Genomic DNA, 15044 nt, shown 5'->3' with positions numbered 1-15044 from the left:
GAATAGGATATTTATAGACATTAACAACAGGATTAGACCCAGACACTTATCAAGGTTAACAACATGATTATAACCAGATATTTATGTACGTTAACAACATGATAAGAACCAGATATATATAGACGTTAACAACAGGATTAGAACCAGATATTTATAGACGTTAACAACAGGATTAGACCCAGATATTTATAGACATTAACAACAGGGTAAGACCCAGATATTTATAGACATTAACAACAGGATTAGACCCAGATATTTATAGACATTAACAACATGGTAAGAATAGGATATTTATAGACATTAACAACAGGATTAGACCCAGACACTTATCAAGGTTAACAACATGATAAGAACCAGATATTTATAGACGTTAACAACAGGATTAGAACCAGATATTTATATACGTTAACAACAGGATTAGACCCATATCTGTATAGACGTTAACAACATGATTAGAACCAGATATTTATAGACGTTAACAACAGGATTAGACCCAGATATTGATAGACGTTAACAACAGGATTAGACCCATATCTGTATAGACGTTAACAACAGGATTAGCCCCATATATCTATAGACATTAACAACGCGGCATTACTGCATGAAAAGAAAACTGTTTAACGCTGCATAGACATTCCCTGAGAATTTTCCTTCGGCTTAGACAATCTGGGAGAACTCACCTACTGCGTAGACAAGCCAGAAGAATTCACCTACTGCGTAGACAAGCCGGGAGATTCACCTACTCCGTAGACAAGCCAGAAGAATTCACCTACTGCATAGACAAGCCGGGAGAACCCACCTACTGCATAGATAAGCCAGGAGAATTCACCTACTGCGTAGACAAGCCAGAAGAATTCACCTACTGCATAGACAAGCCAGGAGAATTCACCTACTGCGTAGACAAACCGGGAGAATTCACCTACTGCGTAGACAAGCCGGGAGAATTCACCTACTGCGTAGACAAGCCGGGAGAATTCACCAACTGCATAGACAAGCCAGAAGAATTCACCTACTGCGTAGACAAGCCAGAAGAATTCACCTACTGCGTAGACAAGCCAGAAGAATTCACCTACTGCGTAGACAATCCTGAAGAATTCACCAACTGCACGGGAGAATTTACCTACCGCGTAGACAAGCCAGAAGAATTCACAAACTGCGTAGACAAACAAGGAGAATTCACCTACTGCATAGACAAGCTAGAAGATTTCACCTACTGCGTAGACAAGCCGGGAGAATTCACCTACTGCGTAGACAAACCAGAAGAATTCACCTACTGTGTAGACAAACCGGGAGAATTCACCTACTGCGTAGACAAGCCGGGAGAATTCACCTACTGCGTAGTAAAGCCGGGAGAATTCACCTACTGCGTAGACAAGCAAGAAGAATTCACCTACTGCGTAGACAAACCAGAAGAATTCACCTACTGTGTAGACAAGCCGGGAGAATTCACCTACTGCGTAGACAAGCCGGGAGAATTCACCTACTGCGTATACAAGCCGGGAGAATTCACCTACTGTGTAGACAAGCCGGGAGAATTCACCTACTGCGTAGACAAGCCGGGAGAATTCACCTACTGCGTAGACAAACCGGGAGAATTCACCTACTGCGTAGACAAGCCGGGAGAATTCACCTACTGCGTAGACAAGCCGGGAGAATTCACCTACTGTGTAGACAAGCCGGGAGAATTCACCTACTGCGTAGACAAGCCGGGAGAATTCACCAACTGCGTAGAGGAGCCAGAAGAATTCACCAACTGCGTATACTGTTGTCTGAACATAGATCAAGTATGGCGCTGGCAAAGTGGATTGGTCAATTCCTGATTGAGGGGAGACAGTCAGGCCAGGGACATTTAGAGCACAGGAAAAAGGGCTAGATATCACCCTCCAGTACAGGAAGAATGCAGACCGTGGCTACATATCAGTCTCGATGAGACATTGACAACACTCGGCTGTAGTAAACAACGATGGCTACACCAGTCCTGGTTGTGCTTGGCATTGTGAAAGTGTACACTAATGCAAATCATCGTGTCATTACGTCTTAAATGAACCCACACATTGCAACGTGGATGATGCGCGATGATGTTTGCATCTATCTTGATCAATCTATGATTGAATGACGTTCAGTGACACTGAAGTTTGTTGACGCTGTTATTTATAGAATCACGTGAGTGTCATTTTTCTAAATGTTTTCATATATTTGAACTTTATCAAGAACATAGCGCGTATGAAACTACATGTCAATGTTCGTGAGATTATGTATCTCTCTTGAATTTCAACATCGACGGAAAAGTCGGCAAAAAATCGTAGACGAAGCCGAGGGCCTTTGGCCTCATCTGCGAGTTCTTTGGTTACTATTATTAGTTACATGGTTCTTAGGAGTATCTGACAACCAGTATTGGTGTATAGTCAAATAGTTTTACTTAATTGTTCGACTGAAGATAATATCTGAGAACTACGTGTGATTAATGATGCCATCAGAAACATATTATGTATTGACGTGTTACTCTTTCACACACCATGTTCACACGCGAGTTGGGGCGGTCGGGTAGCCTAGTGGTTAAAGCGTTCGTTCGTCACGCCGAAGACCAGGGTTCGACATGGGTACCACGTGTGAAGTCCATTTCTGGAGTCCCCCGCCGTGATATTGCTGTAATATTGCTAAAAGCGTCGTAAAGCCATACTCACTCACTCAGTCACTCACACGCGAGTTACCTCCCTTTCTTGGCCTAGTTTACGGACAGGTCAGTTGATGGCTATATTAACACTCCCAATTCTGGCCATGGTAATGCTGTTTGATTTCAAATACCCATGATGGATATAGCTTGTGGAAACGCTACACTAGGTAAGGATGTCATCTGTGGGATGACTCCACGTCCTGCTACATTTTCATACAATCTGTTTTCCCCACAAACATTAAAAACATTAAATTCAGTCCAGTCATGGATGAATCAATGTATGATATCAATAACAACCTTTACAACAGGAGTCTGTTTATTTTGGAAAACACTGAATATAGGTGACAAAACCAGCATAGTATCAGCAAATTGCAGGGGCCTAGCAGATAAAACAAAACGTAAAGAAGTAATGAACCTATGGCAAAAGAAGAGATTTTCTGTAATAATTATGTCTACAAGACATTCATATTTCTAAAGATGATAAAACAATAGTTCAAAATGAATGGGGACAAATAATGAGAATAAGTCAAATGCAAGAGCAGTTGCCATTTTGTTTTGTTACACTTTAGAAATAACATTCCATAGATTTAAACGATATGATAGCAGATAGCACAATAGCGGGCATAAGGTGAACTCTAACTTATATTTATTGGCCATATCAAGCTGAACCTGCTTTTTACAAAACTTTATTCAATTATATTGACGAATTTGAAAACCAATCACTGGTTATATGAGGAAATTGGAACTTGGTTCTCAATCTGCTGTCGATTTGGAAAATTATAATCATATCAACAATCCCAAACCAAGAAAGTTAGTACAAAGTTAGTTGAAAAAACAGAAAGCGTTGATCTAATTGTTTGCAGAGACAAAAATTAAGAAGCAAAGAAATACACACGGTGGAAGAAAAGGCCAAAACAGCAAGCTAGACTTGACTTCATTTGGACATTTAATACTCGTATACATGAAAACCAACCTGGCTTTATCCCTGGGAAATGTATTAGCGAAAACATACCACTACCATATGATATCTTGTTTGAAACAGAATTACAAAATAAGCCTGGTTTACTATTACTTACAGACTTTGAAAAAGCTTTTGATAAAACAAAAGCATTATGGATAGGGTCAATGACAGGCTGAGACATCAAATTATGGTAGGATCTGAAACTAGACTGGAACACTTTGCAATGCAGTAAACTACATTTATAATGAACATGCTTACAACGAACTGACGAACAAAATATTTCTTGCTCCCGTCCATTTGTTGTATGTACGCTGTACATATGCTTATGACGAAATACAGTTTTAACGAATTAAAATTTGAGGGAATTTGAGGAAAAGAAATGTAACATTTATAAGTAAAATAACTGTTGTCAAAACCTTGGCCCTGTCAACCTAAGTACATATATTTTCCTCTCACCCAAACCCTCCAAGTGAATATATTGATGAACAAAATATTGTACAGATTCATCAGGAATGATAAAAAGGACAAAATATAATGAACAATATCAATTAGAAAATATGACCAAGGTGGACTGTGAATGATAGAGGTAAGTTTTTTTTATAATTTCCCTAAAACTGTCAATTCTCTAAAACTATCTTCAAAACAAAAACTGTTATAACCCTAGCATCTTTCCACTTAAACACATATTCCTATTTGGGGACAATATCGAAAACTGTATACACTTAGCTAACCCTTACTGGAGAGATGTTTTGGCTGCCTGGGGAACATTGTATAGACACAAAACTAACTGCACAAACATTGGAGAGGTACTATCAGAACTTCTTTGGTGTAACCTTCAGTTTTAAAAAAAAGATTTCATTATAATAAATTGTTTTTTTAAGGGAATTTACACTATTAAAGATCTCTGTAATGAAGATGATATATTGCCCTTTAATGGACTTAAAAGGAAATACCAAACTGAAGGCACAATACTTGAATATTACCGGGTTAAAACATACCGAAATCCTGGAAAGAAGCTATTAAAAATAATCACATTAACTTATATAATTAATATTTAAACACAATTTTGATGGACTAAAGGCTCAAGATATTTTTATGATAAAATTAACACTACAGCAAATCTCCTAACAGTATGGGATGGGATACTATTCTTGACTTAGATATATCATGGAAGGATGTTTTTATCAGATACAGAAAATGTACAATATATGTAAAATTACTTGATTTTCAATATAAATTTATTCATCGCATCATCTATACAAAGAAAGAATTGTTTAAAATGAAAATTATCGATGATGATCTATGCTCATTATTTGAAACTGATACTGAATTCTTACTTCATGTATATTGAGATTGTAAGCATGTTAAAGAGTTTTGGGCCAAAGCAGAATCATTTTCTGAATGAAAAATGTTCAAAACAATTCACATTTACAAAATGCTCTGTTTTACTTGGGTAAACACTCTAACATTCTGTCAAATCACATACTGGCATGAAAAAACAATATACATGTATCAAGCATTAGGAAAAACAAATTGTCACTTGAAAAACTTTCTGAAGATTTAATCGATATATTTTGGATAGAGAAAATAATTGCACACACAAAAAATACAAAAAGACAGTTTGACAGAAAATGGTAACATTTGGCAAATGAATTTTCTAGTTCATATGATTAACTTCACACCTAGCTAATGGTGACCCCATTAAGCATGGCAAATGTAGCCTGCTCGTTTCACCATTTGTTAACATTGTTTAAGCCAACTAACATTTGCTGTATAGGTATGTAACCTCCACCTAATAAGTATATTACATGTCATGTTACACAATGTAAATCTATGTAACATTAAAAGTATTAAAAACAACAACAACAACAAATCACATTGACAGGCAGTCTAAAGACATGGCAATAATTACATCAACAGAAATAAAATAACCATTGGCTATCGTTAGAATGTAAAATGCTGCATTTTCATTGGATTATAGATGCAATGGATATTATACACTTTCATTTGAATGAACATGAATAAATTGACTTTACTTGATTGACATTTATGCTTATCTTATCTATGCTGAAGCGGAAAGTTGCCCTAGACTCGCTAGGGGCGTCAATCAGTCATCCTTCATTACAAATGACGGACAAACTGTGACACTTCATTATTTAGCATTATACCTTGTATTGTGTGACGTCAGTGCGCCATCTGTGCTGGACCTTGAGGTTCAGAGAGTGAGTGAGTGAGTGAGTGAGTAAGAGAGTTAGGTTTAATGCCGCTTTCAACAGTATTCCAGTCATATCACGGCGTGTCAGCTTAATGTGGGAGGAATGTTTGATATGTATAATGAATGAATGTTTGAAATTTATAATGAATGAATATTTGCATGTATAATGAATAAATGTTTGAAATGTATAATGAATCAATGTTAGAAATGTAAAATGAATGAATGTTTGAAATGTATAATGAATGAATGTTTGATATGTATAATGAATGAATGTTTGAAATTTATAATGAATGAATATTGGCATGTATATTGAATAAATGACTGAAATTTATAATGAATGAATATTTGCATGTATAATGAATAAATGTTTGAAATGTATAATGAATCAATGTTTGAAATGTAAAATGAATGAATGTTTGAAATGTATAATGAATCAATGTTTGATATGTATAATGAATGAATGTTTGAAATTTATAATGAATGAATATTGGCATGTATAGTGAATAAATGACTGAAATTTATAATGAATGAATATTTGCATGTATAATGAATAAATGTTTGAAATGTATAATGAAACAATGTTTGAATTGTAAAATGAATGAATGTTTGAAATGTATAATGAATGAATGTTTGAAATTTATAATGAATGAATTTTGGAAATGTAATAGTGCCATGAACAGATATACCCGTTAAAGTAACCCATTTTCGGATCGTCTAGTATCCTTCATAATTACATTATACAGACAAATTGATCACTAAACAGTTTACAAAGCTTCCATCATATCCACTGGTGTTACTGCATGCTACCTCTTCTGTACTTTCTTTTTTGATGACTGGAACGTATTTATATGAGTCGCACGACTTGCAAATCCTGTACGTGTACAATTTACGGAAATAAATATGTTTAACACACATTTTCGCATAAACCATGGTTTGTTTTTTTCTGTCAAGGTCGAGAGCAATTTACACCGAATGTTGCACGTGCAGACTCCGGTAGCAGATGGGCAAAGTCAGAAACTTTAGTATTTATGCCCGCAACTGACTCACTGCAGTAATGGACTGGATTTTTATTGTTGAATTTGGCCAAATGTTTCAAGCAAAGGAGGTGATTCACTTTCGACACCTTGCTTCCCTCAAATTGTCCACATTGTCTTCATTACCGAGTGACAGATCAATTCCCTCCAACACAAGAAGATAATATACATCATAATGTCCATTTTCAGCTGCCATCATAAGTGCTGTTACTTTCCATGACCCCCCACGTCTGTTGATGTCAAATGTTTTCAAGGACAGGAGGTGTTTCACTATAGAGACGTTACCTCCCTCACTTGCCAACATCAGGCAGTCCTTGTTTTCTGTATCAGTAAGTGACAGATCAGCTCCCTCCAACACAAGAAGATTATAAACATCATAGTCTCCTCTTTGAGCTGCCATCATAACTGCTGTTTGTTTCAATGATCTATCTCGTCTGTTGATGTCAAATGTTTTCAAGGACAGGAGGTGTTTCACTATAGACACGTTACCTCCCTCACTTGCCAACATCAGGCAGTCCTTTTTGCCTTTATCAGTAAGTGACAGATCAGCTCCCTCCAACACCAGAAGATTATAAACATCATAGTCTCCTCTTTTAGCTGCCATCATAACTGCTGTTTGTTTCCATGATCTATCTCGCCTGTTGATGTCCAATGTTTTCAAGGACAGCAGGTGTTTCACTATAGACACGTAACCCCTCTCACTTGCCAACATCAGGCAGTCCTTGTTGCCTGTATCAGTAAGTGACAGATCAGCTCCCTCCAACACAAGAAGATTATAAATATCATAGTGTCCTCTTTCAGCTGCCATCATAACTGCTGTTTGTTTCTTTGATCTGTCTCGTCTGTTGATGTCAAATGTTTTCAAGGACAGCAGGTGTTTCACAATAGACAAGTAACCCCCCTTACATGCAAACATCAGGCAGTCCATGGTGTCCCCATCAGTAAGTGACAGATCAGCTCCCTCCAACACAAGAAGATTATAAACATCACAGTGTCCTCTTTCAACTGCCAGCATAACTGCTGTTTGTTTCTTTGATCCTTCTCGCCTGTTGATGTCAAATGTTTTCAAGGACAGGAGGTGTTTCACTATAGACACGTAACCCTTCTCACTTGCCAACATCAGGCAGTCCATGTTGTTACCATCAGCAAGTGACAGATCAGCTCCCTCCATCACAAGAAGATTATAAACAGCACAGTGTCCTCTTTCAGCTGCCATCATTACAGCTGTTTGTTTCCGTGACCCCCCACATCTGTTGATGTCCAATGTTTTCAAAAACAGCAGGTGTTTCACTATAAACACGTCACCCCTCTCACTTGCCAACATCAGGCAGTCCATTTTGTCATCATCAGTAAGTGACAAATCAGCTCCCTCCAACACAAGAAGATTATAAATATCATAGTGTCTTCCTTCAGCTGCCATCATAACAGCTGTTTGTTTCCGTGACCCCCTACGTCTGTTGATGTCCAGTATTTTCAAGGACAGCAGGTGTTTCACTATAGACACGTCACCCCTCTCACTTGCCAACATCAGGCAGTCCTTGTTGCCTGTATCAGTAAGTGACAAATCAGCTCCCTCCATCACAAGAAGATTAAAAACATCACAGTGTCCTCCTTCAGCTGCCATCATAACAGCTGTTTGTTTCCGTGATCTATCTCGTCTGTTGATGTCAAATGTTTTCAAGGACAGCAGGTGTTTCACTATAGACATGTTACCCCCAATACATGCCAACATCAGGCAGTCTTTGTTGGCTTTATCAATAAGTGACAGATCAGCTCCCTCCAACACAAGAAGATTATAAATATCATAGTGTCCTCCTTCGGCTGCAATCATAACTGCTGTTTGTTCCTTTAAACTGTCTCGTCTGTTGATGTCCAGTATTTTCAAGGAGAGCAGGTGTTTCGCTATAGACACCTTATTTCTCAAACATGCCAACATCAGGCAGTCATTGTTGTCTCTATCAGTAAGTGACAGATCAGCTCCTTCCAACACAAGAAGATTATAAAAATCACTGCATCCTCCTTCAGCTGCCATCATAACAGCTGTTTGTTTCCTTGACCCCCCACGTCTGTTGATGTCAAATGTTTTCAAGGACAGAAGGTGTTTCACTATAGACACGTTGCCATTATAAAATGCCAACATCAGACAGTACCTGTCAGACAGATCAGCTCCCTCCATCACAAGAAGATTAAAAACATCACAGTGTCCTCTTACAATTGCCATCATAACAGCTGTTTGTTTCCGTGATCTATCTCGTCTGTTGATGTCAAATGTTTTCAAGGACAGCAGGTGTTTCACTATAGAGACGTTACCTCCCCCACATGCCAACATCAGGCAGTCCGTGTTGTCTCTATCACTAAGTGACAGATCAGCTCCCTCCAACACAAGAAGGTTATAAACATCATAGTGTCCTCTTCCAGCTGCCATCATAACAGCTGTTTGTTTCCGTGATCTATCTCGTCTGTTGATGTCAAATGTTTTCAAGGACAGCAGGTGTTTCACTATAGAGACGTTACCTCCCTCACATGCCAACATCAGGCAGTCCTTGTTGCCTGTATCAGTAAGTGACAGATCAGCTCCCTCCAACACCAGAAGATTATAAACACCATAGTGTCCTCTTTCAGCTGCCATCATAACTGCTGTTTGTTCCTTTAAACTGTCTCGTCTGTTGATGTCCAGTACTTTCAAGGACAGCAGGTGTTTCACTATAGACACGTTACCCCTCTCACTTGCCAACATCAGGCAGTCATTGTTGCCTGTATCAGTAAGTGACAGATCAGCTCCCTCCAACACAAGAAGATTATAAACATCATAGCGTCCTCTTTCAGCTGCCATCATGACTGCTGTTTGTTTCCGTGACCCCTCTCGTCTGTTAATATCAAATGTTTTCAAGGACAGCACGTGTTTCACTATAGACACGTCACCTCCGTTAAATACTGACATCAGGAGGTCACTGTTGTATTTATCAGTAAGTGACAGATCATCTCCAGATACAAGAAGATTATAAACATCATAGTGTCCATTCTCAGCTGCCTTCATACCTTTGGTTAGTTTCCACCATCTGTCTCTTCTGTGGATGCTCATGTGTTCACATGTCAGCAGATATTCTACAACTGATACATGGCCGTTTATACATGCTGTGTCGAAAATGTAATCATTCCTGATAGTAAGATCTGCTTTGTGTAAAACAAGACACTTGAGGAGTTCAACCTGCCCTAAATTGGCACACAATATTGCAGGGGTGTTTCCCTTTCTGTCACGACCATTGATCAGATGTTGAAACTTCTCATTGATAACATTTACTATATCTTTGCTTCCTGATTTACATGAAAGATGAAGACAGTTATAATGATCTTCGTCTGTCGCTGAAACATCAGCTCCTTCTTGGAGGAGGAAGTTGAACACACCCAACTGTCCTGCCTCAGCAGCAATCATCAGCAGAGTCTTCTCTCCCTTTGTCCTCCTGTCAACATCGTATATCCCATGTTGTTTGAGTACAGCAGCAATATGTTTAAGATGCCTGAGATTGCCATGTTGTGTACAGCCTATGATACTATCATAGAAGTCAGCTAGTACAGAATGTGAAAGGCTTCCCTCTCTACACATCAGTGACACTGTGTGTTCAAACAGTGAATGGTTAGTTGACAGTGAAACCCAGTATAGAAAACATTCGCCTGAGTTCCTATCTTTTCTGTGAACAACACCTGGTAAGTCAGCCATGATCTGTGTCAAGAAGGAGGATGCTATTTGAGCACTTCTGAATACAGGGTGACCTACTGTCCATCTGAAGCACCCTTCTCGGACACCCTCCATCAACCTGCTGATCACTAACGGGTGGAGACTGGAAGTGATGTATATCATGTTTGTGACATTATCAGTGTAGCTTGTTTGCAGGTCACCATTCTTGTTGAGCCTTACCTTTTCAAGTAAAAACTGCAGAGAACAATGTTCCAGTACAAAGACTTCATTGAGATTCCCCAAGGCACATGCTGCAGCATCGTAGATGGATGGATGTGAGAAGGAGGCTACATGATTCTCCACCGTACAGTAGGTGCCGGTGAAGTTGATGATCTCCCTGCCAATGTCTGTTTGAGTGCAAGACGCTATCTCCTCCTTTACAGCCTGAAACAGATTGGTGAGATTCTTCTCTCTCGCCTTAAAGGAGACAAGGTCCAACTTCCCTCCACACAGAACAAGGAGAACGAGAGTTGCCGACCTGCTGCTGCCTTCACGGACAATGGTGTCAAGGTCACCTCTCAGGTAGGTCACAGGTTTCTGGAAGAAGTCAATAATGTTGTGCATCTGGAAGGCTGGGTTGGTACAATACAGTTGACAGATCAGAGGAAATCCAAACATGCTGTCTTGTAACTGAATAATGGTGTTCTTGTCCTGGTTTGAGATATCACGTTTTTTACTTCTTTTCTCGAACGAATTCATAATAGATTTCTTCTCCTCGGTAGTCAGGCCGGTCTTGGTCATGTCAATGACACTTTCAGGCTTGAAGAGATTTACCTTGAACTGGTGCATTCTTCCACGTCCTTCATTCCAGTTGTAGCTTCTGGATGAGAAAATAAAGTGGAGCTTGTGGGCTTTGTTTTGTATCTCACCTGCTTGAGTTTCTTCTTGCTTATTTGGTTTCTGCTTCATGGCATCATGTTCCTGTTGAAATAAAGCGTCAACCAGGGCAGTCGAGACTTTGTGAATTTTCTCACAATTAGAAGGAACCGTCACAGAACCAAATATATCATCAAACACAACCAGCATGTTACATGTTCGTTGAATGATTGTATCCACATCAAATATCTCAAAATTATCAACAAACACAACTTCATATTTTTTGTGGAGATATTTCTCACATATCTTGAGAGCAGTGCTTGTTTTCCCTTCTCCAGGAGCTCCAATAATTGCCACATGGTTGTGCCTTTTCAGAAGTTCTTCTGCTTTATGAAGAGTGTGAGTTTCCTTAAACACTTCATTCAGCTGCTTGATCCTGATGCGAAGAGACTCTGAAAACATAAAAGTATTACAGCACATCATCACATAAATAAGTATTGATATATAAGTTGGGGCTAAATCAGAGCACATCAACACATAATTGTGAATACTGGAAAGTATTGCTATTAAACCTAAAAAAGCATTTAACATTATGTTTGCGATATGGAAATTATTATTGATCCTGCCATAGATCCTAAAGAAATCATATAAAGGGATCACTGAATATCAGTGAAGACACTCGACGTTCGCAAAAAGGTAAGCATGTCTTGCTGTACCAACAGCACCCGCCAAACAATCTGGTGCAAATTTTCGCACAAAAAAGGGCAGTGTTTGGGGCTTAATTTGAAAAAAAAACAAAATTGGAGACTTTCTAAATAAAGCAAGGATATTGTCATTCTGCAAAAGGAATTAAAAACATGATTTGCGTTCTATCCAAAACATTTCAGTGTCTTATATTTAATCTGTTCTATCATAGACAAAAGATGGTTCAGTGGTCACAGAGCGTCATATTTATAAAAATGACTGTTAACTAGCACTCACCATGTGATGCACAGCCTCTATGACCGTGATTTCCCACTGAAGTGTAAGAGGTGTTTGACAGGTCATACTGGGATACTGAACAACCTGGAACAGGGAAACAACGTTAGAGGATTTGACAGGTCATACTGGGATACTGAACAACCTGGAGCAGGAAAACAACGTTAGACGAGTTGGACAGGTCATACTGGGGTACTGAACAACCTGGAGCAGGAAAACAATGTTAGAGGAGTTGGACAAGTCATACTGGGATACTGAACAACCTGGAGCAGGAAAACAACGTTAGACGAGTTGGTCAGGTCATACTGGGATACTGATCGACCTGGAGCAGGAAAACAACGTGAGACGAGTTGGACAGGTCATACTGGGGTACTGAACGACCTGGAGCAGGGAAACAACGTTAGAGGAGTTGGACAGGTCATACTGGGATACTGATCGACCTGGAGCAGGAAAACAACGTGAGACGAGTTGGACAGGTCATACTGGGGTACTGAACGACCTGGAGCAGGGAAACAACGTTAGAGGAGTTGGACAGGTCATACTGGGAAACTGAATAACCTGGAGCAGGAAAACAACGTTAGAGGAGTTGGACAGGTCATACTGGGATACTGAACGACCTGGAGCAGGGAAACAACGTTAGAGGAGTTGGACAGGTCAAACTGGGATACTGAACAACCTGGAGCAGGAAAACAATGTTAGATGAGTTGGACAGGTCATACTGGGATACTGAACGACCTGGAGCAGGAAAACAACGTTAGAGGAGTTGGACAGGTCATACTGGGAAACTGAACGACCTGGAGCAGGGAAACAATGTTAGAGGAGTTGGACAGGTCATACTGGGATACTGAACGACCTGGAGCAGGGAAACAACGTTAGAGGAGTTGGACAGGTCATACTGGGATACTGAACAGCCTGGAGCAGGAAAACAACGTTAGAGGAGTTGAACAGGTCATACTGGGATACTGAACGACCTGGAGCAGGGAAACAACATCAGAGGAGTTGGACAGGTCATACTGGGATACTGAACAACCTGGAGCAGGAAAACCACGTTAGAGGAGTTGGTCAGGTCATACTGGGATACTGAACGACCTGGAGCAGGAAAACAACATTAGAGGAGTTGGACAGGTCATACTGGGATACTGAACGACCTGGAGCAGGGAAACAACGTTAGACGAGTTGAACAGGCCATACTGGGATACGTCACGACCTGGAGCAGGAAAACAACGTTAGAGCAGTTGGACAGGTCATACTGGGATACATAACGACCTGGAGTTACTGGTCAGGTTAAAGCAGAATATTGTCTCTCACAGTAAGGAGGCCGAGTGTTTATATTCATCATACAGGTACATCTCGCTACCTTAACTGTTATAAGAAAGCGATTTACCATTTCAATTAATAAAGCATTTTGATTCAATCCAAATAGATGCAATGAAACGAAGTGATTCCACTTCCATCATATTCATTTGTGTTGTCGTCATATGACAGATTTAATTAATTGTGTAATAAATATAAATGTTCATTTATTTCCTATGATAAAAGTCTTTGGACTAAGTTGAGGTTGTATGCAATGCTAAGATTGTTTATACTCCATATGATAAATTGTTGTAAAATACACAGACAAACAGGCAGTGAGAAAACAGTGCTATCCAACAGAGTAAAGGTTTGATTGACAATGGAGGAACACCAATGACATAACCTCTCGTTGACACTATTAAGGTGGGCTAAACATTAAATTACATAGTGGTCCATGTGCATGTTCAGTGTGTGTGTGTGCATATTTGTGTGTTCCATTCCTTCGTGAAGATGATCGCATATGAAACCATGATGCCGTTATATTTAACTCTAGGCATGTTTCAGGCTACTTAAAATATAGCTGTTAAAAAATATCATATTTTAGTCCTGGCTTTCATCTTATAAGTTGCGTAATCTATAATGCTACTTTACAAATATTGACGTGATACACCAAATTGGCAGACTTCACTCATTGTAAACCTGTACTGAATCTAACCATGGGCTTCAGCATGACAAGGGACTGCTCCAAACACAAGGCCACCATGATGACAGGGGAAGACTCACCTATGTAGTTGTGTGTGGTTGTGGAAGTGGATTGTCTCCCCTGCTGTTGACGCCCCTCCGGCACAGCTAGAGCGTCTGTGAATGATTCGGCCACAGCGCCATCTAGCGTTGATGTCGGTGTGGATTGTCTCCCCTGCTGTTGACTCCCCTCCGTCACAGCTTGGGCGTCTGTGGATGGTCCAGCCACAAGGCCATCTAGTGTTGATGTTGGTGTAGATTGTCTCCCCTGCTGTTGACTCCCCTCTGTCACATCTAGAGCGTCTGTGAATTGTCTTCCCTGCTTTTGGCTCCCCTCTGTCACTGCTGGAGCGTCTGTTGATGGTCCAGCCACAGCGCCATCTAGTGTTGTTGATGGTGTGGATTGTCTCCCTTGTGGACGTCTCCCCTCTGTCACAGCTATAGCGTCTGTGAATTGTCTCCCCTGCTTTTGACTCCCCTCTGTCACTGCTGGAGCGTCTGTTGATGGTCCAGCCACAGCGCCATCTAGTGTTGTTGATGGTGTGGATTGTCTCCCTTGTGGACGTCTCCTCTCTGTCACAGCTCGAGTTTTTCTC

General features: G+C 40.0%; 1 protein-coding gene across 1 annotated transcript; it reads right to left on the bottom strand.

Moving 5' to 3' along the window:
- Positions 1-6960: 6960 nt before the first annotated feature.
- LOC125374877 (serine/threonine-protein phosphatase 6 regulatory ankyrin repeat subunit B-like) lies at positions 6961-13131 on the bottom strand. Its single transcript, XM_048386562.1, has 9 exons — positions 13083-13131; positions 12898-12972; positions 12721-12795; positions 12544-12618; positions 10801-11888; positions 9399-9666; positions 7875-8990; positions 7374-7613; positions 6961-7205 (listed from the first exon to the last, which is right to left on the bottom strand). The coding sequence occupies exons 1-9, from the start codon at positions 13129-13131 to the stop codon at positions 6961-6963; spliced, it is 3231 nt and encodes a 1076-aa protein (XP_048242519.1).
- Positions 13132-15044: the final 1913 nt, after the last annotated feature.

Source organism: Haliotis rufescens, unplaced genomic scaffold (assembly GCF_023055435.1).
Source record: "Haliotis rufescens isolate VD_foot unplaced genomic scaffold, xgHalRufe1.0.p SCAF_6, whole genome shotgun sequence".
Taxonomy (NCBI): domain Eukaryota; kingdom Metazoa; phylum Mollusca; class Gastropoda; order Lepetellida; family Haliotidae; genus Haliotis; species Haliotis rufescens.
The sequence above is the reverse complement of the archived record's forward strand: the minus strand, read 5'-3'. Positions and strand labels throughout refer to the sequence as shown.